Consider the following 12,978-nt stretch of genomic DNA (forward strand, 5'->3'; position numbering starts at 1 on the left):
TTATTGCGCCTCCTGCAGGCAAGTCCTTAATTATTACACCAGAATGAGAGTATAGTCCTAGCCATATTGGCCTAGAAAATCACAACTTTTTTCACAACTTTATTTTTTAGCGCGATGCTAATGGTCTAATCAGCTTCAATGGATTGTGCTAAGCTATGCTAAAAGTGCTAGCGCCAGACCTGGAGATCGGCTGAATGGATTACAAAACGGTAAAAATCAAAACGTTTAACTCTAGGGGAGCTGGAAAATGAGAATATTTTTAAAAAGTGGAGTGTCTCTTTAAATCAAGATTTTCTTGATAAGCAAAATGACTTAAAAAAATAAGTCTAGTTTTTCAGACAAAAACCATAAAATTAAAGTGAATTTGTACTAAAAACAAGACAAAAATACTAAGAAAGTCAGAAAACAGAAATATAATCAATCAGTGAAAACAACATAACAACATGAGCTCCTGACGTACGGCCAGAACTCATAAAACATAAAACTATTCAAATGCAATTAAAGTATCTTATGTAATCGAGAAACTCTATAGCTAATGTTAGCTTGAGTTTCTTCTATAAAGGCCCCGCAGGAGTTTATGTGCTGTGTATTTATCGTTCCTCTTTTGATTTAGTATCGTCTTTTAATAATTTTAGATATATACATTTATTATGAACTGCTATTTTCATTTTAAGTGTACTTTGGATCCAATCATACGACAACACACTGAAAACTTAAACCTTAAATCTCCAGTGAAGTAATCCTATAACAACCTTCAGCATGTAAACTATACGTCTTATATTAAAGAGATGTTTAGTAGAGACGGATCAGAGCCGGAGGATGTAAATGATTGTGAAGTAAGTTGAAACTTACCACACTGTTCATCACTGTTATCACCGCAGTCATTATCTCCATCACAGTGCCAAAGACTCCGGATACAATATCCATTCTGACAGTGAAATTCATCTTCCTCGCATTCCCGCGGAGCTGCACGCACAAACACACACACACGCACACACACATGCAACAGGTATGAAACAGATGTCAGTAATGAGTTCAAGCAGTGAACAAATGAACAGCTGAAAATGAAAACCATTTTGTCTCCTTTAAGAGTTTACAGCTAATAAATAGTCCAAGTCTCCTTGAAGACAAAACCAGAGCTAACTAGACTTAAATCTTAAGGTGAATTTTTTGAGGAACCCGGTTCATTAGCAAACGAGGAAACGCTGCTCCGTGCATTGGAGCTCCGTCGAGTTCATAATCTAAATCCTATTTTCTTACTATCTCGTTCCTATCTATATAATATAACGTACTAGTTTATCTTAGGAATACTTTACCGTGACGATTTTTGAACAGTATTAATAAGTAAAACGATCTATCACTAGTAAACACCTAGTGCTAGCATATAGCCCACTAGCATAAACAAACGTGCCGGTTGAAGTTAGCACTTGCTCACTGTCTGTTTACTGTAAATCTGCCTTTTTCGATCTAATGGCGGACTCATCCGATGTATGTTTTTCAGACCTTTCCTCACCAGAGCGGGAAGCTGTGGAGGAGTTGTGTCCCGGCATTAGCACCAGGCGGTACAGCATGCCTCACATCACCCTGGCTCCAGGCACCCGGAGACGACCGAGGCACGCAACGAGCGAGCACCCATCTCGATGCAGCTTCACGGACCGCTGTCTGGCGAACGGAGACGCCATCGCCCAGCATGAAAACGGTAAGACTCCGCTTGTCATTGTAACCTGCACTACTTGCCACATGTACAGTTTAGCTTCTTCTGTCAGCATAGAGGGGTTTACATGCGCTAAGTGTATTGAAGTAGTAAGTCTGACGGAGAAGGTTGCAGAACTAGAAGCGCGCATCCGAACGCTAGTTGAGGACAGTAAGACCGCTAATGTTAATGTTACAAACACTGTTTCGGGTGCGCCTAGTGTTAAGCGTAATACACATGGCTCGGTTCCGACTTCAGAGTCAAGGCGGCTGACTAACTGGGTGACTGTCAGGCGGCCTAGTCGCATTCGGCATCCAAATCACGTTCCTGTTTTAATATCAAACAGATTTTCTCCACTCAGCAATACACCGGCTGAGACATCTGTTAAAGGTGCCCTGGTTATTGGAGATTCTATACTCAGGAACGTTGGCATTGAGGCACCAGCCACCATAGTCGATTGTATACCGGGAGCCAGAGCGTCTGACATTAGATCCAAACTTAAAGTGCTGGCTAATGCTAACCGTAAGTTTTCTAAGATTGTTATTCACGCCGGCACGAATGACACCAGACTCCGCCAGTCGGAGATCACCAAAGATACTATTAAAGAGGTGTGTGAAATTGCAAAAACAATGTCAGACAATGTAATTTGCTCTGGTCCCCTCCCCGCCTACCGGGGGGATGAAACTTACAGTAGATTAGTGTCTCTTCATGGCTGGATGTCAAAGTGGTGCCCTCAGCATAACGTAGGGTTTATAGACAATTGGAAGCATTTCCGGGGAAGACCTGACCTGCTAAAGAGAGATGGCCTCCATCCGTCTCCGGAAGGAAGTGCTATACTCTCTAGAAATCTGACCAATAGTCTTACTTTTGATATTGTCTGACTATCCAGGGCCCAGGTCAGGAAACAGACAGATCGGCTTACCCATCAGTCTGTTAGCTGCCTTGACATGTCAAGATCACATATATCCCAGCACATAGAGCCTTTTTTGACAGAGTACCAACACATCTCGACTGTGTCTGTTCCTCGAACAAATAAATACAGAGCACCGTTTACCTCGTCTCGCACAAATCTTATTAACATAAAACTAGAACATAATACATTAACAGATGAAACTCAAATGTTAAAATTCGGCCTTCTTAACATTAGATCACTTACCAACAAAGAACCAATTATCAATGAAATAATTACTGACCAAAACTTAGATGCACTCTGTTTAACAGAAACCTGGCTTAAAGCAGACGATTACACCAGTTTAAACGAATCCACCCCACAAGACTATTATTATAAACATGTTCCTCGTCTAATAGGGAGAGGGGGTGGTGTAGCTACAATATACAATAAAATATTCAAAGTAAACCATAAATCCAACCTAAAATTTAATTCGTTTGAAATAATACTGTTAAATATGGAAATAACTGATCGCAACAACAAACGACTTTCGTTCATTTTAGCTACCATATATAGGCCTCCAGGCCACCACACAGATTTTCTTAAAGAAATAGCAGACTTCCTATCTGAGCTTACAGTCACTGTAGATAAAGCTCTTATCGTTGGTGATTTTAATATCCATGTGGATAATCCAAAAGATGCATTAGGACGTGCGTTTATGGATGTTCTAAATTCTCTCGGCATTAAACAAAACGTGTCAGGGCCCACGCATACTCGTAATCACACACTAGACTTAATTCTGTCACTCGGACTCAATATTAATGACATCGAAATATCACCCCAGAGCGATGCCGTTTCAGACCATTACCTTGTGTCATGCACAATACTTCTAGATAGGACCGCTCAGTCTACAACATGCTACAGATTAGCCAGAACAATAATTTCCACCACTAAAGATAGCTTTATTAGCACTCTTCCAGACCTGTCCCAAATGAAGCATGTAGCAGATAATCGTGAAGATCTAGATATTACAATAGAAAACCTGAACAACGTCTGCTCTAGCACGTTGGATGCCGTTGCTCCCATTCGAAAAAAGAGAATCAAAGAAAAACCGCCAGCTCCATGGTATGACCATCATACTGCAGCCCTTAAAAAAGTACCTCATAAGTAAGGTAAGGAGCATTGAATATTAATTTGAAATATTTTATTAGCTCATTTTAATAAATGAAGATCTTCTGTGATGAAAACCTGTTTACTTTCGGTTTTAAGATTAGAGAAGAAGTTCAAATGTCACAAACACACTATTTGGTTTAATTGTTTGAAAATATGTCATATTTATCTTTAATGTCTGTGTAATATGAAACTGTACCTGTCAAAATGATTTAAAGCATCCGGGTTACCGTGTGCTATTTGTTTTGAGCGACTGGAAAAACAAACCTGAAAATGTTGCGACTGACCAATCAGAATCATGCATTCCAACGAGTCGTGTAATAATGTTATTAGGACCTTTAGCGATTAAGCATTTCCGTCACATCTAGTTTTCTGTAATAAAAATGTCAGTAAAGATGTAACTTGAAACGACACTGAAAATCAAAAACCTATTCAGTTGAGAGTCTGTGAAAACTCTTTATAGCGCTAGTGCTAGAAGCTACAAACGTAAAGAGGTTCATGTTACAGAGATTCAGAAAATGACTTTCTTACTTAGTATCTTTGTCTTGTCAGTATCAATATCTAAAGGGATAATCCACTTTTTTTTAAAGGTGCAGTGTGTAAATTTTAGCGGCATCTAGTGGTGAGGTTGGGAATTGCAACCAACGGCTCAGTCCACTGCTCACCCCTCGCTTTTGAAACACATAAAGAAGCTATGATAGCCACTACCAGACAAACATATAATCGTCGGAGACAACTTAGTAAAAAAATTGTCCGTTCAGGGGTTCTGTAGAAACATGGCGGCCCAAAATGGCGACTTCCATGTAAGGGGACCCTCTGTGTATGTAGATAAAAACGTCTCATTCTAAGGTAATAAACACATAACGGTTCATTATGAAAGGTCTTTATAAACCCCTGATAATATAGTTTTGAATATTATTTTGCATTTCTGTCAAGAGATCCTTTTAAAAATTACACACTGCACCTTTAAATATGCTCATTTCCAGCTCCCCTAGAGTTAAACATTTAATTTTTTACCGTTTTGGAATCCGTTCAGCCGATCTCCGGGTCTGACGGTACCACTTTTAGCATAGCTTAGCATAATCAATTGAATCCGATTAGACCATTAGCATCGAGCTTAAAAAATAACCAATAAAAGTTACATATTAAAAGTTACCAAGGGGACTATTCCCAACCACTGCGTAATATTATTGCGCCTCCTGCAGGCAAGTCCTTAATTATTACACCAGAATGAGAGTATAGTCCTAGCCATATTGGCCTAGAAAATCACAACTTTTTTCACAACTTTATTTTTTAGCGCGATGCTAATGGTCTAATCAGCTTCAATGGATTGTGCTAAGCTATGCTAAAAGTGCTAGCGCCAGACCTGGAGATCGGCTGAATGGATTACAAAACGGTAAAAATCAAAACGTTTAACTCTAGGGGAGCTGGAAAATGAGAATATTTTTAAAAAGTGGAGTGTCTCTTTAAATCAAGATTTTCTTGATAAGCAAAATGACTTAAAAAAATAAGTCTAGTTTTTCAGACAAAAACCATAAAATTAAAGTGAATTTGTACTAAAAACAAGACAAAAATACTAAGAAAGTCAGAAAACAGAAATATAATCAATCAGTGAAAACAACATAACAACATGAGCTCCTGACGTACGGCCAGAACTCATAAAACATAAAACTATTCAAATGCAATTAAAGTATCTTATGTAATCGAGAAACTCTATAGCTAATGTTAGCTTGAGTTTCTTCTATAAAGGCCCCGCAGGAGTTTATGTGCTGTGTATTTATCGTTCCTCTTTTGATTTAGTATCGTCTTTTAATAATTTTAGATATATACATTTATTATGAACTGCTATTTTCATTTTAAGTGTACTTTGGATCCAATCATACGACAACACACTGAAAACTTAAACCTTAAATCTCCAGTGAAGTAATCCTATAACAACCTTCAGCATGTAAACTATACAGCTAATAAATAGTCCAAGTCTCCTTGAAGACAAAACCAGAGCTAACTAGACTTAAATCTTAAGGTGAATTTTTTGAGGAACCCGGTTCATTAGCAAACGAGGAAACGCTGCTCCGTGCATTGGAGCTCCGTCGAGTTCATAATCTAAATCCTATTTTCTTACTATCTCGTTCCTATCTATATAATATAACGTACTAGTTTATCTTAGGAATACTTTACCGTGACGATTTTTGAACAGTATTAATAAGTAAAACGATCTATCACTAGTAAACACCTAGTGCTAGCATATAGCCCACTAGCATAAACAAACGTGCCGGTTGAAGTTAGCACTTGCTCACTGTCTGTTTACTGTAAATCTGCCTTTTTCGATCTAATGGCGGACTCATCCGATGTATGTTTTTCAGACCTTTCCTCACCAGAGCGGGAAGCTGTGGAGGAGTTGTGTCCCGGCATTAGCACCAGGCGGTACAGCATGCCTCACATCACCCTGGCTCCAGGCACCCGGAGACGACCGAGGCACGCAACGAGCGAGCACCCATCTCGATGCAGCTTCACGGACTGCTGTCTGGCGAACGGAGACGCCATCGCCCAGCATGAAAACGGTAAGACTCCGCTTGTCATTGTAACCTGCACTACTTGCCACATGTACAGTTTAGCTTCTTCTGTCAGCATAGAGGGGTTTACATGCGCTAAGTGTATTGAAGTAGTAAGTCTGACGGAGAAGGTTGCAGAACTAGAAGCGCGCATCCGAACGCTAGTTGAGGACAGTAAGACCGCTAATGTTAATGTTACAAACACTGTTTCGGGTGCGCCTAGTGTTAAGCGTAATACACATGGCTCGGTTCCGACTTCAGAGTCAAGGCGGCTGACTAACTGGGTGACTGTCAGGCGGCCTAGTCGCATTCGGCATCCAAATCACGTTCCTGTTTTAATATCAAACAGATTTTCTCCACTCAGCAATACACCGGCTGAGACATCTGTTAAAGGTGCCCTGGTTATTGGAGATTCTATACTCAGGAACGTTGGCATTGAGGCACCAGCCACCATAGTCGATTGTATACCGGGAGCCAGAGCGTCTGACATTAGATCCAAACTTAAAGTGCTGGCTAATGCTAACCGTAAGTTTTCTAAGATTGTTATTCACGCCGGCACGAATGACACCAGACTCCGCCAGTCGGAGATCACCAAAGATACTATTAAAGAGGTGTGTGAAATTGCAAAAACAATGTCAGACAATGTAATTTGCTCTGGTCCCCTCCCCGCCTACCGGGGGGATGAAACTTACAGTAGATTAGTGTCTCTTCATGGCTGGATGTCAAAGTGGTGCCCTCAGCATAACGTAGGGTTTATAGACAATTGGAAGCATTTCCGGGGAAGACCTGACCTGCTAAAGAGAGATGGGCTCCATCCGTCTCCGTATGGAAGTGCTATACTCTCTAGAAATCTGACCAATAGTCTTACTTTTGATATTGTCTGACTATCCAGGGCCCAGGTCAGGAAACAGACAGATCGGCTTACCCATATGTCTGTTAGCTGCCTTGACATGTCAAGATCACATATATCCCAGCACATAGAGCCTTTTTTAACAGAGTACCAACACATCTCGACTGTGTCTGTTCCTCGAACAAATAAATACAGAGCACCGTTTACCTCGTCTCGCACAAATCTTATTAACATAAAACTAGAACATAATACATTAACAGATGAAACTCAAATGTTAAAATTCTGCCTTCTTAACATTAGATCACTTACCAACAAAGAACCAATTATCAATGAAATAATTACTGACCAAAACTTAGATGCACTCTGTTTAACAGAAACCTGGCTTAAAGCAGACGATTACACCAGTTTAAACGAATCCACCCCACAAGACTATTATTATAAACATGTTCCTCGTCTAATAGGGAGAGGGGGTGGTGTAGCTACAATATACAATAAAATATTCAAAGTAAACCATAAATCCAACCTAAAATTTAATTCGTTTGAAATAATACTGTTAAATATGGAAATAACTGATCGCAACAACAAACGACTTTCGTTCATTTTAGCTACCATATATAGGCCTCCAGGCCACCACACAGATTTTCTTAAAGAAATAGCAGACTTCCTATCTGAGCTTACAGTCACTGTAGATAAAGCTCTTATCGTTGGTGATTTTAATATCCATGTGGATAATCCAAAAGATGCATTAGGACGTGCGTTTATGGATGTTCTAAATTCTCTCGGCATTAAACAAAACGTGTCAGGGCCCACGCATACTCGTAATCACACACTAGACTTAATTCTGTCACTCGGACTCAATATTAATGACATCGAAATATCACCCCAGAGCGATGCCGTTTCAGACCATTACCTTGTGTCATGCACAATACTTCTAGATAGGACCGCTCAGTCTACAACATGCTACAGATTAGCCAGAACAATAATTTCCACCACTAAAGATAGCTTTATTAGCACTCTTCCAGACCTGTCCCAAATGAAGCATGTAGCAGATAATCGTGAAGATCTAGATATTACAATAGAAAACCTGAACAACGTCTGCTCTAGCACGTTGGATGCCGTTGCTCCCATTCGAAAAAAGAGAATCAAAGAAAAACCGCCAGCTCCATGGTATGACCATCATACTGCAGCCCTTAAAAAAGTAGCTAGAAAAATGGAAAGAAACTACCGAAGCACAAAGTTAGAGGTATGGCGTTCAGCATGGAAAGAGAGTGTTCAACACTACAGACAGGCTATTAAAACTGCCAGATCTACCTATCTCAGTACGCTTATTAAAGAAAATCATAACAACCCTCGTTTTCTATTTAGCACAGTTGCGAAACTGACTAGAAACAAAGAACAAACAGAAACCAATAGTAAACTCCAACACAATAGTGACGACTTCATGAACTTCTTTACTAACAAAATTATGTTTATTAGGGAAAACATAGAAACTATGCAAGCAGCCATCATTCTACCCAATAGTACATTTTCCACTAGATTACCAAACGAACATCTTGAGTCATTTAATCCTACTACAATAGAAGAGCTCTCTAAACTAGTAACGTCATCCAAATCATCGTCCTGTATACTAGACCCCGTTCCCACAAAATTTACTAAAAGAGGTATTTCATGTAGTGGCAGACACTGTACTTAATATCTTTAACTCATCTCTAGAATTAGGATACGTTCCAACAGCTTTCAAACTAGCAGTTATTAGACCGCTCATTAAAAAGCAAAACCTTGACCAGGGAGATCTTAATAACTTTAGACCAATCTCAAATCTACCTTTTCTTTCTAAAATATTAGAAAAAGTAGTGGCAAGCCAGCTACGCACATTCGTAGAAAATAATAATACATATGAAAAGTTCCAATCAGGATTCAGGCCCCACCATAGCACAGAGACAGCGCTGCTTAGAGTTACAAATGACCTCCTATTAACATCCGATCGTGGTGAAATCTCAATCCTTATATTACTAGACCTTAGTGCAGCCTTTGACACAATAGATCACACAATCTTACTCAATAGACTAGAAAACTATGTTGGCATCAGTGGTCAGGCGTTAGCCTGGTTCAGATCGTATCTAACCAATCGATTTCACTTTGTTTATGTAAATGAGGAAGAGTCATATCACTCCCCCGTTAAATACGGCATACCTCAGGGATCAGTTCTAGGCCCTATCCTATTCTCGTTATATATGCTACCTCTAGGAGACATTATCAGGAAACATAACATAAGTTTTCACTGCTATGCGGATGATACCCAGCTTTACATCTCGTCGCATCCTAGCGAAACCCACCAGTTTTCTAAGCTAACAGACTGCATTAGTGATATTAGGGACTGGATGGCACAAAACTTTCTTATGCTAAACTCCAATAAAACAGAGATACTTATTATTGAACCGAATCGCTACAAACATAATATGTCAGATTACAAGTTGCCCATAGATGGCTGCACGGTGGTGCCATCTTCCACGGTTAAGAATTTAGGCGTAATGTTCGACAGCAATCTATCTTTTGATAGTCATATCGCCAACATCTGCCGCACAGCATTCTTCCATCTTAGAAATATCTCAAAAATACGCCATATGCTGTCTGCATCAGACGCAGAAAAGCTTATACATGCTTTTATGACCTCTAGAATAGACTATTGTAACTCGTTACTCGGGGGATGCCATGCAAATCAGGTAAACAAGCTACAGCTGGTTCAAAACGCCGCCGCAAGAGTGCTTACTCGATCTAAAAAGTATGACCACATCAGTCCAATTCTGGCATCTTTACACTGGCTACCAGTTAAATATCGTATACAATTTAAAATATTACTAATCACCTACAAAGCCTTAAATGGCCTAGCGCCTTCGTATATTAAAGAACTACTATCAGAATACAATCCATCACGTAAACTGCGCTCACAAAATTCTATTCACTTAATTATCCCTAGAATATCAAGTGTGTCTAAAGGTGGTAGTCCTTTTCCTACTTAGCCCCTAAGCTCTGGAATGATTTACCAAACAATGTTCGAGTATCAGACACAGTCGATCAATTTAAATCTAAACTTAAGACATTCTTCTTTAACAAAGCATTCACATAAAATGTCCAGTAAATGTACATTTCCCGCAGTAGTTAGTTTGTCCAGAACAAAGCACTCACATACCTCATATGGGTAATATACTTATGCCGCAATAGTTAGCCTGTCTGGAACCGAGCCGACTTGAACCACTATAATGTTTGACACTTGCATTGCATGCGAACGGCCCCTACGCTAATAGAATTCTGTTTTTCTCTCCCTGTCTCGTCCTCAACCACGAGGACCATGAGACAAACAGACCCAGTTCCGGTTGCTGTGAAGATCATTGCATCACTGATCCACTGGCTGTCCTTCAACGTGATGACCAGCCGATGCCCGACCAACGACCACCGGCTAAACCAGTTTAATTCGCTTACCCGCCTCCTATCCCTACCGTTTCTATATATATATATATATATATATATAAATATATATTAATTCCTCCCAAGGGTTTTTGTCCTTCTAGGACTTTTTCCCATTGGGTTTTTTTTCCTAGAGGGTTTTTAATCCCAGGGAGAGTCAGCCAACTTTGGCTTAATTTAGCACTTTACAGTATACGTTACTGTATTAATATGCTCGCTTGTACGGTTTAACCGCTTTCTCTACTTCTTATATTATCTATTGATTTTCTGTGTTCTCCTCTACATCTTCTCATGTAAAGCTGCTTTGCAACAATTAACACTTGTGAAAAGCGCTATATAAATAAAATTGAATTGAATTGAATTGAATTAAATATCTTGTACCAAGATTAAAGAGTGTAATTTTTATGCCCCTAATAACGCCGTCTTCCAATCCTCGGCCAAAAAAAGCTCAAATTCACCCAATCATTGTGTGTGATTGCTGTTGTGTTATTTGGACACAATACCAACCTTTCATCACCTTCACATCACGGTAAAAGATTTACCTGACTAAACTTCACAACTTTTATAAACAAAATTTTGCCCCACATGCTTTTATGAAGCAACTAAACAAAAAACACGGAAGCATGATGTGAACATGACTGATGTCAAGTTTAAAGGGACAGAACACATTCTGTTAATGGAATCTGACTAATTACTGGGAATTTTGGAAAATTACACAGGAAATATATGGGAATTGTAGCACACAGATGATGTCGAGGAAACTAATGTTTGTATTTGATATACAATTTCTATAAATCACCCAAAATAAACAATTAATTTCCCTAAATTCCTTAAATTTCCAACTTGGAATATTTCCAAAATTCCCAAGCATTGCAACACCAATCGGCAGAGCACTGTGTTAGTAGTGCTAAGGTCATAGGTTTGAAAGGAAACACCTTGCCTTAAAAAATGTAAGTGTAGTGCTGCGTACACATCAGAAGTGAATTTAACTATTAGTGTGAGTAGACGCAAAGATGTAAACAGTCAATGCAAAGATGTAAATAGATGGGAATTTGCGGCAGGGCGATGCAAATGACACAATTTTGGTGGCGTGGGGTGGGCGATAGAACCAAAATTTTATTTCACCATAAGGATTCATTTTATATCATGATAACGATATGTATCACGGTAGAGTTTTTTATCTTGTAATAAGGTTTTTATGTTATTACAATATTTAATGCACAAAAAATGTATACATGCATAAAAAAAAGAAGATAAAACAAACAAAATTCAAGCTCACTGAAATATAAACAGTCAGTGATAAAAGAATGATGTACATTATATATCTTATTAAAGGTTGAAAAGTGACTTAGTCAAGAGCAGTGAGAGATTTTCACAAAAATAGACAGTAGCAAAATTAGGTAACTTCCCCTTTAAGACTAAATCCAATCTACTGTTACAAGTGTGATTTCAATTTCAGCTGTTTACTTTTTTTAAGACCATTTTTTGTTTATGAGGATACTTGCAAAGATGGGCAAATAGAGCGGCAAAAATGCTCACAAGCTTAATAAGCTGCGGATTCGCGACCTGCGCGCTCCTCTCACACAAAAACAGTGCGCGCATTTAGCACTGTTGTTTGTGTTTCAATGGCTTAAAATCACTTGTTTAAAAATGTGGTGCTTAAATATATGTACAAATGTTAAATCTGGCCACGCACACAGCAATGTGACATGGGCACGTAACCTCGATAGAGACAAAATCTTTACCGGTTGACAAATTTCGAGTAGTAACTGTGGTCATTTTCTCTGCTTGGACCCTGATGCTTATGGTTAATATGAGCATTTGGTTTTTCTCTATAAAGTTTTAGACGCTATGATCGAACACTCAAAAAGTAATTGAAGAAAATCCAAGCAGGACTTCATCGCCAATTTCTTGCTGAGGTCATGCACCGTAGAAAGTCAAACTCAGTATTCGTGTTTGTTTCTGATTCCCAATGGCACACTCGAATCAAATGAGAAATTTCTACCCTGACATCCCTCACCAACACCTCACACTCTTCTGCTGTCTGTTTCTCATTCTTATTTTATACCCTTAATTCACAAGACACATGAATTATTTCATCCGCCTGTTTAAATAATAAAACACAACAAGGACCGGCCGACAGCAACAGCAAGACACACAAAGTGAAGCTTGAAATAATGAGCAGGGGACCGTGATGGTGAGACACTTACAAAGCACACTTATGAAAAATTCATGGAGAGCTTATGGCAGACAGACCCCCCATCACGAGGTCTACCTCCAGAGCTCTGAAATATGGGTCAGACGTATTGACTTCAAAACATTTCCATTTGTTTTTTCCTCTCACTGCTGCACAAACAAA

The 12,978-nt window shown here is 39.2% G+C and overlaps 1 protein-coding gene across 4 annotated transcripts in view; it reads right to left on the reverse strand.

Moving 5' to 3' along the window:
- Positions 1–12,978, reverse strand: part of lrp4 (low density lipoprotein receptor-related protein 4) — a 117,806-nt gene that overhangs the window by 49,273 nt on the left and 55,555 nt on the right. For all 4 annotated transcript variants that reach the window (XR_012360143.1, XM_073859589.1, XM_073859588.1 and 1 more), the window contains exon 4: positions 853–966. Coding sequence is in view for 3 of the 4 variants with exons in the window: in XM_073859589.1 (XP_073715690.1) it covers positions 853–966 (114 nt within the window). In the remaining variant the exon portion in view is untranslated. The remainder of the gene's footprint in view (positions 1–852; positions 967–12,978) is intronic.

Source organism: Misgurnus anguillicaudatus, chromosome 21 (assembly GCF_027580225.2).
Source record: "Misgurnus anguillicaudatus chromosome 21, ASM2758022v2, whole genome shotgun sequence".
NCBI classification, from domain to species: Eukaryota; Metazoa; Chordata; class Actinopteri; order Cypriniformes; family Cobitidae; genus Misgurnus; species Misgurnus anguillicaudatus.